Source organism: Planococcus citri, chromosome 3 (assembly GCF_950023065.1).
Source record: "Planococcus citri chromosome 3, ihPlaCitr1.1, whole genome shotgun sequence".
In the NCBI taxonomy this organism is placed as follows: domain Eukaryota; kingdom Metazoa; phylum Arthropoda; class Insecta; order Hemiptera; family Pseudococcidae; genus Planococcus; species Planococcus citri.
In genome coordinates, this window is record NC_088679.1 from 5,657,337 (window position 1) to 5,683,782 (window position 26,446).

Consider the following 26,446-nt stretch of genomic DNA (forward strand, 5'->3'; position numbering starts at 1 on the left):
GCAAAAAGAATTATCATCTACTTGTCGAAGTATTCCTTGCTCGCTTTCAAAGTCTTCATCGTAGTTTTACCTACGAACACAAATTGCACAATGGTGCTAAAATATCGCCATTATTAATTTCCAAAGGAGTGTCCAAATACTTACCTGTATAGCAAAATCTTGTTCTAGAATAATAATAAGTTATAGATGCACATGTGACAATTTTTCAATAACGTATTTATTTTATTCAGTCGTTTCATTACAAAAAAGAAAGTACATCTTAATGCATTTTGAAGAAATTTTTCTTTTTTTCTCTTTCTTTTGATTGTGTAAATATTATTACGATAAATTTGGTAAAGTAAAAAATTGGTAATAAATTGTGAAAATCTTCGCTACAGAAAGCGGATACCCATTCTGGTAATTGCTTTCTATATCGAAAATTATTTGCAATTTTTTAAAGTACACGCGAAAAATTTAAATAAAATATTGGCACAATCGTTGGTAGGTATAGATAGATTAGAAGAGCACGTGCGTTTACGTATATAGCTTCGATTAAGTAATTAAAAAGAAGAAAAAAAATAGTAAAAAAATACAAAAAAATAATAACAAAGAAGAGATTTCTATAAAAAAAAGAAAGAAAATAAATTAATAAAGAAAGAAAGAAAAATAAATAACTTAGAAACTAAAATTTATATAACTTAAGAGAAAAAGAAAAACTTGTACTTTATCATCATCATTCTAGCAAAATGAAAAGAAATATTTGGGTCTTGAGACTACGCGTAAAAAATAATAACAGGGAGGGAAAAGGGAAAAGGGACGAAGGAAATGAAATCTTAAATTAATTGGAATCGAGAGATAAGGGAAAAAGGGGTATCTAAAATCTAGGAATAAGACCCAAAAAAAAAGTGGAAAGTATAAGGTTATCTTATCGAAAGTCATCGTTATGAATGTATACTTTAACACACCTCATCATCATCGATGAATGAGATGAGGTGAGGAAAGTTTTAAAAGTTGGTAGAGTTATACATTTATATACTCGAGAAAGTAAAACAGGCAGTGAAAAAGATGAGGTTTTCGAGCAAGGTGTTTTACGATGAGATTTCCTGAGGTACTTGGGCGCTGTAAGCGAGGTGTTGAGCGGCAGCTTGGTCTTCGATGCTGCGTCTGTAGTATCCGCCAGGGCTGCTGACTGGCGCGCTGTAGCTGCTTCCGGCCGGAGCGAATCCGTCGGTCAATTTACTGAAACCGCTGAAGCTGCCTCCGTGAGAGTATTTTTGTAAAGCCAAGATACCGGCGATAACCAAGGCGATTTTACCGATGAGCAGAGCTTTCAAGGCGAGGAAACCGACGGCTCCCAGTAAGAGAGGCAATAAAGCGAAGATTTTCACAGCCAATAGACCCAAGAATGGGAGCAACTTCTTCTTGATTTTGGCACGTCCTGCGAACACAGATGCAGAAAAGGGGCTGGTTAGTGGTGTGGTTTGGATGGATTTGGTGGTGAGGTGGTTGGGAGGGTGGAAAGGCGGGGGAGGGGGTCTGAAATTGAGATGGTGTGTATTTTTTACATTTTTGGGGAAGAGTGGGCTTACTTATATGTGGATTATGTTTTGTGAAGATAGATTAGCAAATTTGACAAAATACCAGTTCAATTTTTTTTTCAACGTAACTAATGTATTGTTTTTTAATTTTTATTTCAGGTTGGTTTCTTTCAGTATTTCAAAATTAAAATTAGTTTGATTGCCTACGACCGTCATTCAGGTAAGTAAGTATTTAATGTGAAAGCAGAATACCATCAAAGATACGAGAATTTCAAAGCATTTCAACACCTATTGCATGAAAACTACAAAGGCCTGCCATGCCAGGTACAGCTGGGCTGATCACAGAACTCAATAATCTAACCTGTCCACTGTGAAATGGCAAATTACAATAAGTTTTTCAATTGGATATTATATTACAGACTCCAATTTTGAGATGATTAATAAAAATGATGCCATTATCTTGTAGAAAAATCAATTTCCAACAAAAAAGATCTTTATCTATTGTTTCCTATTTTTAATCATGTGGACGTTACTCGAAGAAATGAAAGAAAACGAGTTGAATATCACACTTTTTCTCTGTTTTGTTTCAAGCTTGCTATCTCCTTCAGATTTGAAGATATCAAAAATATTCAGAGGAAATTTTTTTTTAGGGGAAAATTTAATTTTGTACAAAAAAGGGTCTCGGCTCATTTTTGGTATCTTCAACATTATTCAAGGAGATATATCGATTTGAATTTTGAAAAATTATATTATTTTCATTCAATTTTTTTTTTGAATCGATGAACATCTTCTTCAGTTTTGAAGATACCGAAAAAATTCAAAGAACTTCTTTCGTAGGAAATTTTTCCAAGTGTACATTATTTTTCATTGTGTACTATTTTATTGAATTTTTTGAACTTTGAACATGTGTCCCCACGATTGAAAATTGGCAAAAAGTAACGCTACCCTTTTTGTTGGAAATTAATTTTTTCATTTGATGATTTTTATTTTTTCTCAGTTGGGTGCCTCAAAATTTGAGTCTCTTATGCCAACTTGGAAAAACTGATAGGTACTCCTCTAATGAAAAGACCTCCTGAAAAAACATGGTAATGTAGAATATTGCCCATAACTCATTAAACGTGTGAAATTTTGCATACCCAGTCTGAATATGAATGCTCAAGAATCCATTTCCCCCAGAAAAAGTATACTTAAGCAGCCCACAATACACCGAAGGTGTAAAATTTGCATACTTAGTTGGGCTAGGGAGCATATGCGATAATTCACAATGTATGAACACTGGTGATCGACGAAGAAGACGAGGAAAGGGGAAGCTGGCTCAGATTTGAGCTGATTTTTCAATAATAATGCAAGTTGTAGAACTTCCAGTACCTATTTGAGTTGAAGTCTTTGTTGTCAGTAGAAATTTGGAGACGATAATCTTGAAATTTACCAAATTGAAAATCTTTTCTGTTTGTAGTCTTATGTCAGACTAGACATTTTTTCTGAATTGATGCTTTCTCTGGAAGCTTCAATATCTTCAGATCATTTTTAGAATTAAATATCGAATCTTAATGCTCGAAAAAAAAAATGTTGTCCCTTTTTAACACCATTTTTTCATCTATCAATTTTAAATTATTTTTAAATCATGTTTTTATTTTAGTAATTTTGAGAAACTGACTCTTCTTTGGAAAATTCTCAACCTCCAGAAAGGGACTGAACAGAAAGAATTAACCAATTTTGAAATAATTCATCAATTATTAATATGTACATACTTTGTTTGAACCGTTTTAAAAAGTTCACTAATGTTAGAAAATTCAATAATTTTTGAGAATTGATTTTTATTTGAAGGGTATGTTTCTTTCCTTTTTCACGATGGTACTTAGCATGGGGAGGGGGGTCGTGAGGGGTGGGAATGTCACAGGATTTTGACCAAATTCAGGGAAACTTTTTATTTTGAGTTGAAATCCACTCTGAAATTTTTTCAACCTGGGAGATGCTTCAAGAAGGGAGATATGGGTCCCCAAAGACGGATCGTTTTCAGTAAAATTGTGATTTTTTCGCTCTAGCTTTCACTCAACCTGTTTTGGTGAAACTACCAGTTATGGGCCACTTTTTTACAATTGACCGCCAAGACATCATTTATGACCCAATTTTGATATTAAAAAAAAAATCCTTGAAGCTTCCTCTTTCACTTCAAGGTGTTCAGTTTTGAAAAAAAGTAATTTTCATTTCCCTAATTCCTATTTGAAATACGGTCTAAAAAAAGACAGTTTTTGAAGAGGTACCAATTACGGATCATGCAAATATGAATGAAAGCGTTTAATTTTTTTCACTCTGAGACCAGTTATAGTACCCTGAGAACCACATTAGAAAATTTTCATCATCAAAGTTCACAAATATTGAAATTGAAAAACTACCAATTGTGGACCAGTCTGTAATTGGTACCTGAAAACCCTTTTGAAATTGAAAAATTCATAGAAGAAAAAAAATTAGCTACCAATTGTGGATCAAACCAATTACGGACCAAAACTGAATTTCACAATTTGAATGTTTATTCACTGGAACATGAAAATATATGTGGTATGCAACATAAATACATAAGACTCGGCTTATAATCATCAATTTTGAAAACATTACAGCGATTTCATGTTTGAACATTGTCATTCTACCAAAAAGCGCCTAACATAAATCTAAGATCTGCAAAAAAGTTTGAAGATGTGAAAAAGTAGTTCTTGGTACTTAGCTTCACACATAGAAACCAAATGTTCGTTGAATATACTCTTTGGATCGATGTAATTGAATTACAGTGGAGTCTCGATAACTCAAACTCCGTTAACTCGAAAACTCCAATAACTTGAAGCAAAGTCTGTTTCCCTTCAACTCTCCATAAGACTCAATGTAAAATTAACTGCTTTACCTCGAAGTAAAGAGTCCAAAAACTCCGATAACTCGAAGTAAAATTTTTGGAAAAGACAAGAAAAAACCTCTGTAAGTCGAACGTTGCCAACGTTTTGCTTCTATAACTCGAATTTCTAGTTGAAAACACTTGTAAATTCGAATCTCATTGATACAAAACTCTTTCACATTCACATATCGGTTATTTTCGATGGTACCTATTGTACAATCGCATTCCCTACTTTACTCATACATAGGTATAATACGTGTTTCCATTTCATTCTGATAAAAAAAACACTCATCGTCTAATTCAAAACTTCGCTAACTCAAAATATACCAAAAGTTAACCTCTATAACTCGAACTCCGATAGCTCGAAAACTCCGATAACTTGAAGTCAACTCCTCCTCCCTTCAGCTTCGAGTTATCGAGACTCCACTGTAATTAAAAACCCTTGTACAAATTTAACAAAATTTTTGCTGTAAACATTTTTACTTTCTGATTATAAACACATGGAGCACACTGATACCACCCAACATCCAAAGACTATGCATTTCTAGGTAGGCTACACTCGAGGCAACACAATTCCGCAATTGGCACTCCTATTGGACAAGTTGCAAACTATAGCCAGGCCTTTACAAAAAAAAAGATCTGTAATTGGTACCCCGGTCTATAACTGGTAGTTTACCTTACATGTTTGAGATTCGGTTCAAAATTAAATCTAAAACTACTTTCAGAACTCTACTAAGCTTTTGGAAATTTGCAGACGGTTTATTTTTGGGAAAACTCGACTTTTGAAAATTTTTTCTTCGCAGATATTTCGCATTAATCAGGCCAAAACATCGAAAGATGTCATTTCTGAAACTGGGGAAATATTTTGGAACGAAATGGAGCCAATTTTTTGGTAATTAGTGCCTATTTCAAAATACTGAAAAAAACCGTCGAGTTTTTGGTTATTTTTGTAGGTTTTTTTTTTTTTGAAATTGACATTGATGACCGAGAAATTGGCACCACTGTATTCCAAAATATTTCCTCAGTTTCAAAAATACAGTAAGTCCCGCTTATTAGAATCGATTTGGGACCAGGTATGTTTGATTCTATAAACCAGAGCATTCTATAAAGCGGAAGGATAAAAAATGCAGAATTCCAAATTATGTTGAGATTTTATTACTTTTTGATGTGTTTTGAGGTCGATTCCAATACTTTTTCAGTTTTTTAGTTTCATTTAGCCTTTTCTTAATATGTTTTGAACACTTTCTTGTACAATTTTTATAAAATTAAAAAAAAAATCCATCATCTTATACTAATTTTCACCAATTTAAAATATTTATTTTCGCGTTTTTATGCCATTTTTACATGTTTTTATTTAATTTTTGTTATATTTTGCCAAAATTCATGATTTTGCTCCCATTTTTGAAGATTTTTCAATTCTATTAACCGAATGAAACGCTCATTTTATTCCAATAAACGGAAAAATGTGCATGTAAGAAGATACAAATGTTCTGTCCTAGCACATTTCATTCCATTATCCGAAATATTCTATTATCCGCGATTCTAATAAGCGGGACTTACTATATTTTGATGCTTTGTATTTTTTTTTTTTTTTTTAATTGATACAAAATATTTGACGAATTTTCCCCAAAATGAGCGATTTGAAAATTTCCAACCGCTCAGTAAGACCTTAAAAGTGGTATTGGATTTTGATGGCATAGATCTCGATGACGCAGAATCTCATTGGAACTGGGTCATTTCCTCCAAAATAGGTTTGGTAGAAGCTAAAGCAACAAACATGATTTTTCCAAAAATGCCCTTCTTTTAGAACCCATAACATGGCCTCCGGGAGGGGGGGGGCTCTCCGGAGCTGAGATTTTTTTCTGAGTTATTTTCAATTCAAAATGAAGGTCTTCGCTAAATTTGGTCAATTTTCAGCTGTTTTTGAAAAAATGAGTTACAATATTCTTTAGAGATTTTTTCTGAGTCATTTTCAATTCAAAACGAAGGTCTTCGCTGAATTCGGCCAATTTCCAGTAATTTTTGAAAAAATGAATTGAAATTCTCTAGATACGAGCTGAATTTGTTCAGAATTAGAAATATTTTCGCATGAAACAGATTCAAGTACGGTTTAAAAATTATAAGTATCTTGGTATTTTGTCAAAATGACGATGAAAAACGTGTTAGAATCTAATCAAAAATCTCACTCCTGTGAACAAAAAAAAAAATCGTTTCATCCAATAAAAATACTAATCCACTTGGAATGATTTTGGCAAATCGAAAGAGTAGGTATTCAATTAGCACAATATTTTGATTAAATACCTCAAGTTTTGTCTCTCTCCTATCCCATTTTCCCGTATCATCTTCTCCGCCATCCAATCGGGACGATTAACAGTGTAAAAAAAACGAAAGCGAATTTCAATCGTGCTCTTGATACCGACCGAATAATCTACCCGAGGCAACGTGACATTTAATTTTAATCTAGCCTTAGGCCACGTAATACACATTTCTTATTTGGATTCGCGTCTTCGTCCATTGTACGTATCAGGTGCTTTTTTTTTATGCTCAGTCACCAAAGGCGAGTGTGTAAATTTTAATAGAAAATACTCTATTTGATTGACGGATTGGTGTTGTTTTAAATGGAAAAAAAAATTTTTTTTACTCGATGATTTGACATAGTTTCTCGTATAGGTACTTTTTTTCTCTCTTCGAGTCGAGCAACGTTTGTTGTTGTGTGCAATTGGCAAATTTTTGACAACGAATACCTAGATTTTCGAGCAAAAACGCGCGGTTCATTGAATGAAAAAATTAATTCTTTTTACTCTAAGAGTTGGTCATATATACGTATAACGAAGTCTTCGCAGTCGCGTGTACTTACAAATGATATAGAAAGTTCACCAGGTTGAAAAAGACAGAAAAAAAATGCTTTAAATGGCAATAGAGAACACGAACAGAAAATACCAACGCGACTGATTCATAAACAGTAAATGTGACGTGAGCATGTCAAAAGATTGTCATATTTGAGGGAAGAGGCCAAGACCAAGACCAAGACGAAGACGAAGCCTGAAGAGAGCTAACTTAATGCGTACCATGTGCCATGTGCTATCTATGTGTATGTACAGATGTGTGTATGGAATGAAAACATAAAACGACAGACGCACCAATTATTCTGATGATTTTTTCCTTGTCCGATAGAAAAAATAATAATTCGGCGCGTGCCGGATTTTTTCGTCCATGCTTGGTTAATATTATGTTCATAAAACAAGTGCTAAATACCTACACAAGAGGATTCGACAAATATGGGCGAAGCAAAGAGCAGGGTGTCTGTGTAAAATAAAACCTACGATGTGCCATTGTCGATGAACACGAGTTACGAGAATCGTAAGACTGGCTCGGTTAGTATTGGGATTTCTTTTATTGAAAAATATTACGCTTTTACGGGCCAGAGATTATCTCTACGGTGTATTATTGATGTCAGATGTCAAAAATATAGCTACGTGAGCTGCCAACGATGGGCAGAGGTTTCCAAGAGTATAATTTAGTATAGATACGAAGGCGGCGATCATCCAAATGGACTAGATTTAGAGCAGCCAAATAAGCCAACGAAATTGGTACAGTTTCGAGAAAACTGAAAAAGGACGAAGGTGGGGAGGGGTCGTTTCTGCTCAACCCTGGATACTCGAGTACCACAGCTAAGGTTCTGCACGACGAGGAGGAAATTATTATGTAAAATAAATGCAATTTATAAAACGAAAGATACACGATTGGGAGGTGTGAGAGCGAACAGAGTTCGGAATAAATTAAACATTCGAGCGGTGATTTGAAAAGAAGGCGATATATTTGCATAGCCTAGCGCCGTAAATATTCATGAAAATCGAAAACTCGTCGTTCGTTTCGCTCTCGTCGCGTCGTCGACGAGAGGTTATTTAATAAAATAATTTCGCATCGTTTTAGTAGTACGAGTAAGTAGAACTTTTGCAACGGAATAATGGCGAGATTTCGTACTTAGGTAGGGTTAAAGAAGATGAATATTTCAGGGGTGGTTAAAATGGTTTTTGTTTGGCTTACCTTCGTCTAAAGCTCTTTGCAATTCGTGAGAGCTGGATTTCGGTATTCTGAATTGTAAAGTGTGCGTTTGCAAGAATCTGCCTACGGAGTCGAACAGCAAGTCCATCAATTTAGAGCTTTTTTCATTAGGATCGGCCGAAATGGTGTTTTCGATTTCTTCCTCGGTCATCAAAGCTCGGCCAGAACGTTGAAGTTCTTCGTTATCAGCTACGAAAGTGACTCCGGGCAGGATTGAGATGCTATTCATGCGGGAAGCTCGGTCAATGACGGCGACGGTTTTCACGCCGAAACAGTGAGCCATTTCGGAGTACTCTTGACCCATACAGTCTTCCAAGAATTTGCTGGCCACCTTCCATTTGGATGGGTCTTCTTTGCGAGCTTGTCTGAAATTCTCGTTGCCCGTATCGCTGGACGAAATAACAGCGCCCAAAATTACACAAGGTAACGCGAACAATAAAACTGCACGACGCAACATGACGACGACGGATTAATAATACAAAATGAACTACAGAGAGAAAAAATAACCAAAGACGCGAGAGTGTGTAGACGACCGACGACGTAGCACACCACAGCAACAAATCAAAAGTTCATATGTATGACCAGCGAACTATAGCGGAAGATGTTTTTGACAATAACTGATATTGTCAACGAGCAGGTTAGTCTATTTATTGGTTAAGTTGATTTTACTTTTCGAACCGCCGCGCCGCGTCTTATCCCTTCTTAATGGGAGTTTTTTTTTTCTTCTTCTTTCTCGTAACGGAAGCTAATCAGCAGCGCCGCGCTTCGGACATAACATAATACTATGTAATGCTTGCTCGAAGAGAAAGCAATTCGTAAGAAGTGTAAACAAAAACCTCCGTTTTGAGAGGGACGTCCGGCAGGCGCGGTGGATTTCTCCGTCTCACTCTATCTCCCTGTCTGCGATGAGGTGGTTTTTTTTTCTTTTTGTCCTATCTGGCCAATTAGATTGTGGGTTCAAGTTTATACAGTTCCGTGATTGAATGGGATTCCTCTTTTTTTTTTCCTCTCTGGGTCGTTTTTCCCTCTCGTACGTACGTACGTAGAAGTAGATCCTGGTGTTACGAAATATTATGATGGAGGATGTTTTTTTTCTTTTTCTTTTTTTCGTTTTCAATTTGGTTCGTTTTGTAGGCAGGTGTAGGCCTGGTATTGAATGAAGGAGTAGTTGGCGCGTAGAATGAGATAGGTTTTACGATGTTATGGAGCGATCGAGGTGGATTTTTAGGAGGAATTTGGTGATGTGATTTGTGGTACCAGTTGTACTTGGAAGGTCTCATTGTTTTCTGAAATTGGACTGTTTTTGAGCCTGTAGAGTGTTGGCAATTTCAAAATTGGCAAATATAATTTTACAATAAGTCATATGAGTGAAAATAGCCGGAAACGCTTCCACATTTTTTGGAAAACTGGTGGAATTTCACTTCTGCAGGATGTCTAACAATCCAGCAAGTCCTGCAAGTACTGCTTTTTTGCCCTGCTTGTTGACGATGTGTGGACTGTAAGTCATGCAGTTGTCCGGATTTCCGAAAATTTTATCAAAAAGTGCAAAATTTTACCATGCAATTCGAATCAAGGTGCAAAATTTCATTCAAAATTATCCAAAAACACGAAAATTTTTACATAGAAACTTCTTACGTATTATTTGGGTGGGTACCTCTTAAATTGTGAATTTTCAATAGATTTTCAAATTGGGTCTAAAAAATTTTACCCCTTCGCTTCACTTGGCAATAAAATGTTCTCTTCTCTTTTTGAATTTAATTTTCAAAGATCTAAAACTGAAAAAGAGCTTTAAAAAACATGAGGGAACAAAAAAAGATGCGAATTTTTTTATTTTGATTTCCTTGGTACCGATAATTTTGGTTTAAGAATGTTTTTTCTCTCATTGAATTAAACTAGACTGAAGTTTTCGACTTTTTTTTCATATTTCTTGAGAGTTAGTAGGTACTTCAATTCATACATTTTTAAATGTCGGGTGAGAACTGTTGAAAAGTCAGTTCAAAACTTCCCAAAAAAAAGTGAAAAAATGTTAACTTCATTGGAAAACTTGATTTTTTTCATTAAAAAAAAAATAGGGAGGAGGAGGATGTGCTAAAAAAGGTGGCTTTGACACATCCTCCGAAAATTTTTTCGCATGCCTCAAGACATTTAAAAAATGAATAATTGACTCCCCCCCTCTTCAAAGTTGTAAAGTGTTTGAAAAATGTCCAGCCAAAAGACCTGCTTTTTCATTTTGAAATTTTGTCTAGACACCTTGTTCTGAAACAATCGAGATTTCGAGAAATTTTAAAATATGTTTACTCCAAAATCAGGAAATTTCGTAAATATGTAAAAAAAAAGACTGTAAAGTGAACTAATCGTATATTTTTTTTGAGATTTTCTGATATAGCTCTCATCCCACAAAGTTTTTATTTCAAAAGAAATTGTCTAAAATTGAATATGAAATTGAGTCGTGCTTAAAAGTCCCCCCCCCCCACAAAAAAAAACAATAAACAGAAAAAAATCTCTTTTATGCAGACATTTTTTCATTTCTTAGCCAAAATTGTACTGAACAATCGACTTTCTCCCCCAACCAATTTCGACTCCCTTTATAAAACCTCAAAAACGTTGGAAAAAAATCTTGAAAAATTGTACATAATAAGTCGAAGTCAGTGAACAATTTTTGAAAAATTTCTCATGTCTGTGTCAGACAAACGCCCAATAAATAACACTCTTTCAAGAAGCAACCTTATTTGCTCCTCCCCCCCCCCTAATAATGTTGATCTTCTGGTATGAAGCTTCCAAAAAAATAGGAAATCAAAAATTGAAGTTTGAAAATTTTTCACTTCTTAAGAAAAAAACTCCCCTTGGCCTCCTTATTTAGAAGGGCTTGAATCATAAATTGAAAATTTTCAAAAAAACGTGCACAGAATATCTCCTTCCATTGTCGATTTTTCTCAAGTGTTTTTTTTTTCAACTTTATGAACTCCATAGAAAGAGATCAAAGAGAGCTCCTGACAGAGATACCAAAATAGCTTAGAGGCTTGGGGGAAGTTTTTACTTGAAAAATTGATCATTTATAAAAATTCTGACTGAAGACTAAAATTTTCAATCTTTCTTCAAAGCCCAATAAGTATTACCTATTACTAATGAGTTGGTTCATTTTTACTGAAAGTTAAAAATACGATTTTTTGATTCTATGACTTGCAATAAATTTATGTGAGGTGAACATTCTCATAGAAACTCAACTAAATAAAAGATCCTGTGACTCAAAATTTTTTAAATTTTGAAATCAACGTTTTTTCCATTTTCGGACATTTTGTTGCTGCGTTAACTTTTAGAAAAGTATGAAATTTCGTCCAGTTCTTAAATTGCGAGGGAGGGCTTGTTTTTCCTCATTTTTTCGCGAAACTCTTGATTTATCTCGATTTTTAATTGACGTTTGATTTTTTTTCAAAAAATTTCTAGTAGGTTCCCAATTTCCATTTTTTGACAAAAACTGCAAAAAGTATAATTTTTTGCCTGTATTTGTCAAAATGCCCCGTTTTTTACCAAAATTGTCAAAATCTTGTTTTTTGCCAAAAATTAGCAAAAATTTTCGCTCTGCAGCAGTATCCAATGTCTTGTTATTTTTATCAAAAGTTACCCAAAAAATGCAATGATAAAACTTTTGAAAAAAATACCGAAATCACCGGAAAGACTAGAAGCCGAAAATGGTAGAAAAGTCCTGCTTTCTGCTAAAATTGTCTTTTGTTTTTTGAAAAATGATTTTAAAATTCTCGCTTTTGCGAAAATTGACAAAAATGATCTTCAATTTTTATAATTGAATCGGTGGGTGCAGAAAGGGAACAAGTCACATTTTTGGAAATTTTTTTTTTCACGGATATAGGGGTTTCAAAGTACATGCAGCGGATCGACTGGTGATGTCAGATTTCCGCAAAACTGCCGGGAAAGTGGTATTTGGGCGCAGAAAAAGGGCGGATCCGCATTTATGACTTTTTTGTAAAATTTTTTAAATTCCTTGAAACATAAGTAACATTTTTGAGAAGACCATTTTTTGAAATTTAAGTTAATCTCTGAACTGAAAAATGATGAAAAAATTAACAACTTCGGCAAAAAGTCTTAGAACTCAAGGGGTTTTTGGTCAATTTAAACGAGATAGCAGTCTAAATGATGTACTTAGATGTAGAATCAAGCCCCATTCGTGCCCGAGCAATTTCAAAAAAAATTTTGTCGATTGGGTGCAGAAAGGGTCTAAGTCCCATTTGTTTAGGCAGCAACAGCGCCGGCGCACGTGAATATTTTTTTTTCTAAACAGTGCTAAAAATTGTGTCTTGGGGTCCTCTTTCAATGACCTTAAGCATGAGGAGCTCATTGCAAAAGTAGCCCTTGTCACATGAACTTTTAGACCCTTTTCACTCGATTGCACCTATTGCCAAATGCGGAGATCATGTTGTAATGATGAAATGACCGTCAAGTTGGTCTACCCTGAGTAGCCCTGAGAGGAATTGCTTTATAGAGTTTACATTCATGATACTGGGTACGCTCAAGGGAGAGGTTTAGAGATTGCATAGGTTCATGTGACAAGGGCTACTTTTGCAATGAGCTCCTCGCATGTTTACTAAAAATTTTTGGTTTTCAAATAAATCAGTTTTTTGTTATTCCTGAAAAGTGTGGAAATGGACTTGTTCCCTTTCTGCACCCACCGATTCAATTGCTAAAAATTGTCTTTTTTCTGGTCAAGATTTCCAAAAAGCATCACTCTTCCAAAAATTGTCTCAATGTCTTACTTTTTTGCCAGAAATTTCCAAAAAGCCCTGTCTTATGCTAAAATTATTGAAGTTTCGCTTTTTGTCTGATTATTGTCCAAAAGTTCTCGATTTTCAAATCGAAAAGTGCAAAAAAAAAAATTGAAATTGAAAACTAAAATATTTTGATTTGTGATGTTCTGCTTTTTCCTTGTAATTTTTGACGTTTTGTCGCTTTTGTACGAGTAGTATCTTTTTGGCTATGTACTTTTCCAAGCTTGTTCGTTTGCCAAAAGTGTATGAGTGTGTTTTCTTTTCTTGAAAAATTGAGTACGAGCCCTGTTCTCTGGAAAAAGCGTAGTTTATTTTTAGAAGCTAAATTTTCAAAAAAATAAAAAATGATTTTAATAGGTTTTAAAATTAAGATAATGAAAAACTATTTTTTGAATGGCGATTTTGATTTTTTTTGCAGGGTAAGCTCCGAATCTGTGAAATCCTTTAAATCGATTGAGATACTTCTGGTTTCGAAATGACTTCTAATATGTACCTGTCTACGTGTCTAGTGCCTATGTTACAAAACATAAACACCCCAAAAAAAACTATTTCATAAACATTTTGAAACTGAAACCATTTTTTTTTTGTAAATCTTACCCAATTTATATTCATAAAATACTTCCTATTCGAGTTAAATATTTTCCCCGATTGAATTCATGCTAAAAAAATTCGCGTATGTAAATTAAATAGCATCATTGGACGTCTCGGAATTTCATCTATAGCGCCAGACAACTTTACCACTGAATAAATATGCATACCTATGAGAAATTATTAAAATTTCTACGCGTGCGTGTACGACATAAGTACTAAATGCGACGTGATAATCTATAAGTCGAGAGACGAGACTGGCAAAGATTTAGTTTTCAATTACTTGCTCGTACCATACCGAAATCGAAGCGAATACATTCATAGGTAGAGATTCGTATAAATAAATATAATAATATTTGGTCAATTGGAAGAATGTAACACTCGCTTCAGATACCTACCTAGGTACACTATATGTTATTAACAATTTGGCGATTCCGTTATAAGTAAATATTCCATTGTTATTCAAAGACACACGAAAGAGAACAGCAGTTAGCGTAATTATTTTTCCAACTCCTGTAGCGTTCGCTTTATGGTTGCTTATGCCGTTGCCGTTGAGAATTTTTTCATCTCGAGGGGGTCCGCTTTCAAAACTCGGTTTCGTGTTATAATTACCCAAAATAGAAACCGAGTAGCCGCGTATAGAATACATACGTACTCGTAGGTACTATACGACGAGTTCAAGGATATGCTGGAGTGTGCTGGTTGTGTGTTAGTAAGTACAAAGTATGTACGTATATCTGGTGTACTGTGTGTTGTGCTTTGTACCTCCATCAATATAACTTGGGCATTGGATGAAGTTGAAGATTGTATACTTGTCTACTAGTATAGCGAGTAGGATCATAGTTGATAGCTTCATATGTAGGTGTCTGTAAACATGAGGTACGACTTCCTGGAAATTTGGATCTTCTACGTATAATGAAATTCCAATTTTTTCCAAAGGGGTTCAAAATCCTTCAGAAGACGTGTGAATGTATTTGAGCTGCTGAAAATTCTGTTCTGATCTGTTTTCAAGGTTTTAGCAGTTTGAAAATCTCATTTCAACAAAAAATGATATTTTTCATGGAACGACCTTGAAACTCAATTTCCAAAATGATTTTTTTTTTCAAATAAAAATCTCCATCGTCAATCTGTTGATTTTTGACCAAAAATTTTTTCGATTTGAAAATGATGTCACTCCTACATTTGTAATTGTCTCAACTCGTGCAGAAAATCATTTTTTATTTTTCCTCTAAATTTTGGATTTTGGCTTCAAAAATTTTTGAAGTAATTTATTATTCAAAATTTTCTGATTTTTATGTTGGCATTACTTATTGAAGAAACTTTTCGGAAAATTTTCGTGTGTCCACATCGAAAATTCATTTTGTAAATCGGGATAAAAAGTGCCTATTTCGAGCATTTGCTCCAATTCCAAAATAAAATTTTGAGTAACGTCAATTGTTTTCAAAAATCTGCTTAACGAAGTTGGGTCATTCCACGTCAATTGGACCAAGAAGTGGTAGAGTGGTTCGGCGATTTTTTTGAAATTTTTCCTGTGGAAAGACCTTTCGAGGGGATGACCAATGACACAAATCGCAGCCCTCTAGCCCATTTTTAAAGGCAGCCAGGGGGTGTCAAAGTCTTCAGTGAACCTAAAATATCATCCATTTCAGCAGTGGATTACTCGATAACCGCGATACGTACCAAAATGGAACATTTTTCCATAGTTAGGGGTTTCAAAAGGCTTTCTGGTGATATCATAAAAATCAGTGTTGTCACTTTTTTTCGTACAAAAAATTAGCTCAAAAAGTTTCGAAACGTAGTTTTCATATCGTTCTGACTCTCAAAAATTCTGAAAAAAATATATTGCGGACAACTTTTCATGCTGAACAACATATTAAAAAATTGGGATGGTAACATGTTGCAAAGTGGATTTTAAAAAATTTTAAGTTTGCGAAAAAATGTGATTTTTTTATTTAAAACATGAAAAAAAGTTTTGATAAGTGAAGTTGACCCATTTGACCCCTATTCTAACGTATCTGTTGAAAAAGTTGAAAAAACCCCCATACTCGATGAAATAAACTCCTCACAAAAAAATCAAAATTCGAAAAAATTGAATTTTCAATTTCAAACATCAAAAAAAGTTTGAATTTATTCAGTTGTCTTATTTTGACCTCTTTCTGACGTATTTCATGAAAAAGTTGATGAAAATTACACTTACTTACAACAAACAAATACAAATTCGTTCACTTTTTGAATCTTTTCGAATTTTGATTTTTTTGTGAGGAGTTCATTTCATCGTGTAAAAGGGTTTTTTCAACTTTTTCAACAGATACGTAAAAATAGGGGTCAAATGGGTCAACTTCACTTTATCAAAACTTTTTTTCATGTTTTAAATCAAAAAATCGCATTTTTTCGCAAACTTAAAATTTTTTTAAATCAACTTTGCAACATGTTACCATCCCAATTTTTTAATATGTTGTTCAGCATGAAAAGTTGTCCACAATATATTTTTTTCAGAATTTTTGAGAGTCAGAACGATATGAAAACTACGTTTCGAAACTTTTTGAGCTAATTTTTTGTCCAAAAAAAAGTGACAACACTGATTTTTATGATATCACCAAAAAACCTCTTGAAACCCCTAACTATGGAAAAATGTTCCATTTTGGTAGGTATCGCGGTTATCGAGTAATCCACTGCTGAAATGGATGATATTTTAGGTTCACTGAAGACTTTGACACCCCCTGGCTGCCTTTAAAAATGGGCTAGAGGGCTGCGATTTGTGCCATTGGTCATCCATTCGGAAGGTCTTTCCACAGGAAAAATTTCAAAAAAATCGTAGAACCCCTCTACCACTTCTTGGTGCAATTGACGTGGAATGACCCAGTTAATATTTACTCCTTTTCATATTTCATCCGTCAGATCATTTTGGGGTCTCAAAGGGTTAAATACCATACGAATTCGAGCGACCAAAAATTATCGATCTGAGCACCCAAAATTTGTTCAAAAAAAAAACAACGATCGATCACTTCTTATTACGAATTTACTGGTTACAAAAGAACGAAATTTTTTCATCTATCGAGATTGATACGTGAGCGTCGCTGCTGTTTTTTTTTAATAATTCATTTATATAGGTGACCTAGACAGCATAATGATGTAAGATAACTCTAAATTATGGTCATCTTTCGAACGATAATAATTTCACTCGGCATGGAAACTATGCTACCAAGACGAGCTGCGCAACTGACAAATCATAAGTAGTCACCGGCGATCGGTTCATAGATTTCTTAGTAGGATGGGTGAGTATGATTTAACCAGCGATATGTCAATGTAGAAGGCAGAGAGAAAGAGAAAAAGCGTCTTATAATCCGTGTATAGGTATTAGGTACGTAGAAAAGATGAAAAAAAATCGTATATCGATTCTGAAAATAAGTCGTTAAAACGCCTAAATACTCGTACTTCGGTAGGTTACACTTGACAATAATATAATGATAATATAATGGTAATAATAATTCTTTATGGAAATGAAATTTTACGCAGGAATTACTACTTAAAGGCTCGCGCTACTCGATGGTAAAGAAACCATCAATATATTTGTAGCTAAACAAGTATTAAACATTACTATTGTTGGGTACGTCAAAATAGGTATGGTTGAACAATACAAACAATAGATTTTTTAGTACGTAATTAGAATAGGTCATAAACGACGAATGTACTCGTATGTAGATGTACTCGTAGTGTAAGCTCGACACGACCTGCTCTGCTCGGCGCGGCGTATTGTTTTTAGGTGTGTTCTTTGCTTAACTCGACTCACAATTCCTATACGTCTCTGTCCACTAAACTGTCACCATTTTTTCCGCGTGATGGATGAGTAGTTAATTAATTTGTTCCACATTTTCTACGTGTTAAGTATCGGCGTATGCGAAGCATTTGGGAAGGTTGATGGTGAAATTTCCATTTCCGATTTATTAGCTTTCAGTTTTATTTATTTACGAGTGATTTGATTATTAGGGACTAGGGAGAATGTCGGCGAGGTGCGGCGACTGACTGTGCTGCGGTGATCGCGACGGAATGTGCGTTTTTAGTCGTGATCTCGTCGTCGACTTAGTGTTTGTTCGGGCGTTTAAGTCTCCGAAGGAGAATTTACAGTATTGTCGCGAAGTGCGATAATCACTGTTTATTGGAACGATTTTACGATTTGTTCTGGAATGTATAACAATCGGATAAATGAGATGGGATTTTTATTACGTATTTCTTTATGAGGGGGTGTATCAATCTATACGAGACTCCGACTCCATTATTGTGAGAATCATTTCTTTCGAAGATGGGTTATTTTTGGTAGGGTGGCTCTTTTTTATGCTTGAAAAAAATCATTTTGCGATTTTTCTTACTCCCATCCAACTAAAGTTGTTGGTTTTTATTATTTTTTTAAATTCATGTTTGGGCCAAAATGAGAAAAAAAATCAAACTTCCAGTAAATTGACCTAGAAAGCTGAAACTTGGTAGATATCCTATTTTTCACTTCCAGAGTCGATTAGTGATAGTTTCGAACGATTCTGGAGCCTCCGGCGGATTTTTGGCTTCTTCAGTTTTTGAGAAAAAAAAAACTCTGAAATTCATAACCTGTAGATTCGGATTCATCAGCTTTGCGACCCTTTCGATCAATTTAGGCACTTTTTTCAAAATTGTGCCGATTCAAATTTGGAATTTTTTCCAGTGATTATTTTTGAAAAAAAAATTTCAAAAATCATCGTACGCAAACAAGAAAAGTTCAACGACCACCGGAGTCAATTGGTGAAAGTTTCAAACCGTTCTAGGGCTTCCAGCGGATTTTGATTTTTTCATTTCTTCGAAAATTGCGGGCCCTGAGCAAATATCATGTTGTCCCTCCCCTTCTAAAGCAAAAGCTATATTGAAGTTTTCGAAATGGGGTGGGGGAGAGGGGTTGTCGACTGATGTGGGAGAAAAATATCAATTTTTTCAACTGATATAATTTTTATTTAATTTTTTTGGATTTTTGGTGGCCTAAAATGTGAAGTTTGTCTATTTGAAAACGAGAAGAATATTGGCTCTCGAGCGAAACGAGGGCGAGAGCTTTTGAAAATTTTCATTTAGAAATTCCCAAAAAACGATTTTTTCGAATACGAGAAGTCTATTTTTTGGTTTCTAAAATTTTAGAATTCGAGTGATTTTTTTCAGGAAGTTAATTTTGAAAAAGAAAATACATAGAACAGGTTCGAGCAAAGCAGCTGTGACAGCTTTTGAAAATTTTTTTTTCGAGAGACATAAAAATGATGTTTTTTTTTCATGTGAGGACAAGGATCGTGTTTATTTTTTGGGGCTTTTGAAATTTTAGAATTTGAATGATGTTTTTTCTTGAAGGAAGTTGATTCGGAAAAATAAAACAGAACAGGCTCAAGCGAAGGCGAAAGCTCTTGAAAATTTGTATTTTGAGAGGTTTAAAAATGTATATTTTTTGTGAAATGTTTATTTTTTAGCAATTTCCATTTTTTGATTTTGAAAAAGAAAGGAAAAGAAGCCTGAGCGAAGCGATGAGTCCAAAAGCTTTTGAAAATTTGTTTTTTCGTGAAGTGAAAAATAATGTTTTTCTTTCATCATGGACCCTTATTTTGGCTGCCCTCTTTGCCCCCCCCCCTATCGATGGACCTGTTAATAATATGTACCTAAATCGCTCGAAAAATTAGGTGCTGAATTTCGTTTTCAACTCATTTACAGTTTTTTTTTTTTTCGAAAACTAGAGAAACCGAAAATCTACTGGAAGCTACAGAATCGTTCAAAACTGTCACCAATCGACTCGGAAGGTCAAAAATACATAGCATATGAACCAAATTTAAACTTTCCAGGTCAATTTGCTGAAATTTTTATTCGTTTGAGATATGTGCCAAATTTGGATTCTCAAAAATTCGCCAAAAATTGAAAAATCAATCTCAGCACGTGAAAGTTTGGCAAAGTTGTATATTTTGGGGACCACTTTTTTACATTCTCACATTCTAATCCCTGGAATTTGATCCATTTCCATCAAAGAAGAACTACTTATTCAATAGTTTTTGATCCCCTCATAATGATGATAAAGTTGTTTTATTTTTTTGCTTTTTGGTCTTTCAAAATCAAATTCAAAAAGAGAACAGAACATTTTCGATTTTGTCCAAACAAAGCGAGGACGAAAGCTTCAGAAATCAATAAAATTGGAGTTTTTACGTTAGAATCTTCGAATTTTGGACCATTTATGAAAAAAGTAGGGCCGATTTACTCATTATAGTTTCGATCGACCTCTTCTTTCCCCCTCTCACCAACATGATGAAAAAGTAAAACTTGGGCGTCTCGTGTTACGTATTAAAATCCGTGGATTTGGTCCAAGAAAGCCCTACTTAAATTTAAAAGGGTTATGAATGACTGAAAATAGAAAATTCTCAGCATTTTTTTTCAACATGTGAGGAGACCAACATTCTTTGAAAGTCCAAAGGAGATTTCCCTTCAAAAGATAAGGAGTTATTTAAAAGAATTCCGACATAAATAATGAAAATTCTTCTTCTCCAATCCCCTTCCCTTCATCTTACCCCCACCTCGCCACTCACAAAGTGATTTGAATTTCTGGGAAAAATTTAAAAAATCAGTTCACTCTCTCGAAATTTAAAATTCAAAATTAAAAAAGTAATGCATGTTAGGATTTATCAAAAAGGTATTTTTTGGGCTTAAAATTTTCAAAAAATAAAAGCTCAAAAAAAGGAATTGTTTTTTCCAGTCAAAATTATTCTAGTTTCAGACAATTCCAAGAGTTGAAGCATATCCGAAAATGAACTTCAGCACCCGAAATTTTAATTTTGGGTCGAGTTTTAGGACATGTACTTTCGATTTAACTTGGTTTCGTACAAATCGAAGAGAAAGATCCCCTAGTTGGTTATTATAAATTTAAATTGAAAAAAAATGTCTTTAAAATTTCCAAAAAATCTCCAAACTCGAAAAAAATTAATTGAAAAAGCTAAAAATGCTCCATTCAACCTGATAATATGATTTAAAAACCTCTCATTCGATCAATTGACGTATTTCTCTGAAATCTGGAAACTGGTCGAAAGACTTGAGATGAGACTCATGTCCGAAATATTTAATCGTCAGCCATTCGAACCCGTTTCCACGTCCCTCAAGTACCATATGTTTCGCGTACACTCGTATGTACCTCGGAGTCATCGCCACCATAGAAACCTAATTACCATTTCTTTTTTTTTCATAGAATTTTCAAGCAACTTTCCAAAACTTTTATTCACCCAAGTGTCACTCAAGACTGGTCTACTATTTTGACAGCTTTCTACGCAATATGCCCATCTCCTCATCATCGTCGCGTCGATGGTTCACCAAACATGAAACATGTGCCTCATACCGCCCCATATTTTGTAAATACGGTACCGGTATCGCATCTTATATGCTGCTCGGTTGAACGATATTATGACGAAGGTGAAGGAATGTCCTTTATGTGTCGCATCTTAAAAAGCGCCAATTATAATTTGCATGGTGCTCCGGGGCGTTGGTATGTTATTTGTTGCTGTAGAGTGTATAGAGGTACCTCTGCAAACGACGACGAAAGCCGATTGTATGCAAATTAAGAGAGGCTCGCGCGCCGCCGAAAGATGATTTTGATCGAGTGAAATGTTCGCTGCAGTGCCAGACTCGTCGGCGGTGATTTATACCGCGCGATAGACGACTACGTAGTACGTAGTACGTATAAATGGTTCATCTAGGGCGTTATGGTATTCGCGCCTTGTTTCATGTTTCACCGAATTGGCTCTCTTTGGCACGGATATGTTAGAGAGCAAGGTGAATGTCGGCCTTCGGGCTCTTTCGTTGAAAAAAAAACTGCTTCGGGTACAGTCCTTGACCAAGAAAATTTGATTACCAATTTCGCTCAAATTTCAAGAGAAATATATTTTTTTGGTTCATCCTAACATGCATCCTTTAATTGAAAATTTTCAATTTCCAGAGACTGGATCGATTTTTAAATCCTTCCCAAAAGTTCAAATCGCTCTGGGAGGGGGGGGCTAGAATGAAGATAAGCGGGTTGAAAATTTCAGAATTCTTCTAAATAACCACTTTTATGTGTATTTCAAAGAAAAATCTCCTTTGGTCTTTCAAAGATGTTAGTCCTCTCACATACGGGTTTCCAATGTTGGAAAAAAATTAACCAAAAAAATGAAACATTAAAATCTCTGAAAATTCTCCTCATAAAATTTTCATAATATGTAACATATTTAAATTGGAACTCATTTTCCACTTTTTTATCATGTAATTGTAAAGGGATCATAAACTATTGCATACGTAGTTCTTTTCTGATGAAAATGTATTGAATCCGAGGATTAGGATATGTAAGAATGTAAAAATTTCAATTTTCTAGATTTTTCATATTTTTTCAAAATGGTGGAGAGCTTCCTAGAACGACTAACAAGACAGGATCCCAACCAGAACAAAAATCTTTGAATCTGGCTCAGGGGACTCGAAAAAGGACTTCAAAAGATACCAGTGGAAAAAATTTCACATGCTGAAATTTATTTTTCGATTTTTGACGAATTTTCAAAAATTATTCGAAGAGATAAAATGAGAAAAAATTCAAAATTTCTGCAAATTGACCTGGAAAGCTGAAAGGAGGAGTCCCGATAAGGCCATTTTTTGGCCCCACCTAGTTTTCCATTCAATCGCTCAAAAAATGTTGTAATAAATGTCCGAAATACGAATCGGTGGTTTGGGTCAAATTCTGATATTTTACTATTAGAAAAAACGCCAAAATCACGTTTTCACGATTTCAACGAAGTAAAATCTCAGAATTTGGCCCAAAAAAGTTTAATTTTGAAAGTTACATACAGGAAAAATCAAATGAAAAATCATCGAGCACTTGCTAGTGTGGTTCAATTGTAAATTCTCCAATTTATTTGAAAAAAATGTGCTTAAACACCTTTTTTAGGGGTGTCCAAAGTGGGGGGCTCTAAAAAAAGGGTTCAAAATTACGAATATACAGGGAGCTTAATTAAACTTTTTCATCAAGATAATTGAATATATACCTAAAAACGTTACGTTTTGGCGCAAATCGTAGGTTTCTAGTTTTCCAGGGGTTCCCAAAATTTCGAAATTACGAAAAAATGAAAAACTGGATTTTAGAGTACCAGCGGAAAATTTTATTGAGCTCAAAATTTGGTAGAATGAAGGTCTTTCAGATGCTAATAAACTGTAAAAGGCTTTTTAGGGGGGGGGGGGCTCAAAAGGGTAGGTTCAAAATGGTGGTTCCAAAATTTTCCAAAAATCAAAACCCCCAATTTCTGCCCTCGAGGGTCGAAAATAGGAAAATCACCTCGCATAACGTTTATCGAGTTCAAACAGATATTTTACCCTAAACAAGTTTTTAAAAATAATACTCAGTGGTTCCTAAAATTCTTTTTGTAATCACAACTTTGAGAACCCTGGAGCCCAAAAAATGGCCATTTTGGGTTAACCAACCACCGATTCGTATTTCGGACATTTATTACAACATTTTTAGAGTGATTGAGTGGAAAACTAGGTGGGGCCAAAAAATGGCTTTATCGGGACTCCTCCTTTGGTTCGAAAAATTATCCAAGCAAGGTGAAAAAATGCGATTGTACGGCTACAACTTTAGGAACCGTTTTTTCTAGTCACAGCTAGGTGTCAGTTTTGTTTTTTCCTGGAATTTGAACGCTATTTCGAGTCTGTGCAACAGAAATCAGGTATTTTTGGACTCAACAATTTTCAAAAAGTTTTCTATAAACGATCAAAAAATGCAGATTTTTGACAAGAAAAGACGATTCCCAATGTTGTAACTACCCAGTCGCATTTTTTTTTTTTTTTAGCTTTTTTGGGAAATTTTCAAAATACATTTTCAAATGCGCAGGCTGGAAATCGTGCTAAAACCCTAAGAAACTCGATAAGTTGCAGCGACCCAGTCGTATTTTTCGATCATTTTTGGATAATTTTTCGAATATTTGGAGTCCAAAAAATACCAAATGGACCCAATGACGTTTGACGCTTGATATATTCGAATTTCCTAGAATTAGAGTACGATTTCAAACCCGCGAACCCAAAATAATACTTTTTCGACCCAAAATTTTCAACAAAAAAAAAATACCCAAAAATGGTTGAAAAATACGACTGGGTGGCTACAATTTTTGGAATCGTTTGAAACTCGTATTTTGAGTAAGTACAAATGACGAGTCCCAAAGTTGTAGCTACCCGGTACCCGATCACATTTTTTGAAGATACATTTTTGAATTTTTTTGGGGCAGAATCGGCCAAACTTCAAAATTTTGAAACTTTTACACTTCTGTAGGCCCCTGTAGTTTAGCATTTAGGCAGCTATAAATTTGGTGGTAAACTATACCCTAAGAGTCCTCTTACTTTTGAGAAAAATTGGGTCAAATCAGTTACTGCGCTCTCGTAAGGTTCCCTCATCATAAGCATACCTATCGAAATCTCCAAAAATTCTCGAAAAATAGCAGCAAGCACCAATCACTTGTAAGTATCTTAAATTTCGGTTACGATGATTTTTGAAAACTAGAACCGAGCTTATTGCAAGCGCATCTCTTGCGATCGGAAATTTCCGAATGATGTGATGCTGCTTGGTGGGCTCTTTTTATGAAATAAGTTCCCACCACCCACCAGCACTTCACAAAGCTTATCTCGTCAGAACCATCGAGTTTTTGAAAAATTCACATTCCTCACGACAAGCTCCAGCACAAGCAGCACAAGGAGGAGGAGGAAGAGGCATCGGTATCGGTACCAGTAGAAGAATGAAAAAAGCCGAGGACGACACCGCACCAGGGGCGCTGAGACCCTCCTACGGAACCACATTCTCTACTCATCATCAAACGCACTACCGCCGCCGCGTCGCTAAAGCTAAATCTAAATCCGGGTACGAATAACGCAACGATGTGATAATCTGGGAAGTAATAACCTTCAAGATATCCTCTTCTTCTTCATCATCTCCGCCACCATCATCATCATCATCTAAACGCACTATACAGCACCATCATACCTACGACGAAAGTATTAGTTCGAATTCCCATCTGGTGACGCGCAGACCGGATGTCCGGCTGTTGCACAGCTTTCTTTTCCATTTTTATTCCTTCCATCTATATAGGTATTTTTTTTTCTTCATTCTTTCTTTAGTGGTGGCGGCGCGGTGGTTATTTTTTACTTATCTATTTCCTTCTGTACTATGTGTACAAATATATGGCATGGTGCATCCCGCCGCAGCTCTTCTCGTAGCTCTATTACGAGTACTTTCTCACACCATCGCAGATAGGTGCGCTTGTATGTACGTACTTATATACGTAGCAGACGCACACAGCACACCCGATTAATTCATCGATGACGTTAGATTCGTCGTGAAAGGGAAAGTGGAAATTCCGGATCTGAATTGTTCGTTTTATGGTCGATTGGGTAATATTGTAAAAGATAATGATAATATAATGTATAATAGAACATAATAGGTATCAAGTTACATACTCGAGTTGCGAGCTCCTCTCGCAGGGCTCCAGAGGCTGCGTTATTGCATTATATGTAGTATGCTAGGGTACCCTGCTCCCTTGTCGATGATTTTCCTCGTTGTCGATACGAGTAAAACGAACGGAACCATAGAGCTATAGGTTTCACCATCGTCAGATTACCTATAGCCAATTTTCCGAGAAAAATCCTTCCTCTTAGTGCAGTCAAAACAATCGTTTTTGTCTGCATTACGTCTCGCTTCCTTTTCCCGGAGTTGAACAAATAGGTGATCATTATAACGTGACGAGATTCACGCCTGATTCGAAGCTATACTATGTATATTTTAGACCTACCACGTTTTATGTACTTACTATTATTGAACTTACTGCCATGCTTGAAATTCATATGCATATAATTGATACTTACACTTTATTATACATACGTATGGTCCGGCTGGGCTATGGTAGGGTAGGGCAGGGCAAGGATGACACGATGGATATTATCGTGATCTTGTATTTATAAGTAGCGTCATTAGAACGTTATTGTGTCTGATTTTTAAAAATTTGACTCCGGGACTCGATTTTTTCATATAATAGGGTATTATAAAGTGCTATTCGAATGGACATTGGACACGTGAACGTAGTTCATATTTAGGGTAAGAACATGTTGTTGTTAGTATTATAGCTATCGATTAGAATTGGGTCATCGACTAGAGTTCAAAATTGGACGAGCGGAGGAAGGAAGAAAGGAAGAAAGGTGAGATGGAAAATAAGCAGAAGAGATGAGGTTTGCCTGGTGAAGTTGGAGTTTTGTGTGGCTAGTTGGCTACTGAATTGAAATCATATCGGACTTACAATTTATTAATTCCAGATTTGAAACATAAAAAAAAAATAAATAAAAAAAATAGGCTCAAATGTAAAATTAGCTTTTAAATGATTTGTTGGTGGTATTTTTTCTATTTTTTATGTCCTTGGTTTTTTTTGCAAAACAATACGGATGTCGCTATGAATTATTCTTGAAGTGGGGCAAAAAGGCCATTTTCGCATTTTCTCAAGATGGGAGGGGGGGAGGTAGCTGCGGTACCCGAATAAGGTGAACATCGAGAAATATGTACTTTCAATCTCATAGAAGCCCACTTT

General features: G+C 35.1%; 1 protein-coding gene and 1 long non-coding RNA gene across 2 annotated transcripts in view; one reads left to right on the forward strand and one right to left on the reverse strand.

Annotated features, from left to right (window-relative positions):
• Nucleotides 1–26,446, forward strand: part of LOC135841868 (uncharacterized) — a 312,604-nt gene that overhangs the window by 56,112 nt on the left and 230,046 nt on the right. The window lies entirely within an intron of this gene.
• On the reverse strand, nt 201–9,169 carry LOC135840410 (uncharacterized). The gene is made up of 2 exons (XM_065356937.1): nt 8,449–9,169; nt 201–1,417 (listed from the first exon to the last, which is right to left on the reverse strand). Exons 1-2 carry the CDS (start codon nt 8,921–8,923, stop codon nt 1,068–1,070), a joined length of 825 nt encoding a protein of 274 aa, XP_065213009.1. The 5' UTR covers nt 8,924–9,169; the 3' UTR covers nt 201–1,067.

Bases quoted from the DNA above. Each gene is read 5' to 3' on its own strand.
- LOC135840410 (XM_065356937.1), bottom strand. From the start codon at position 8,923: ATGTTGCGTCGTGCAGTTTTATTGTTCGCGTTACCTTGTGTAATTTTG. The intron at 1,418-8,448 runs GTAAGCCAAACA...CTGTGTTCGCAG, and splicing joins GCAAAGAGCTTTAGACGAAG to GACGTGCCAAAATCAAGAAG.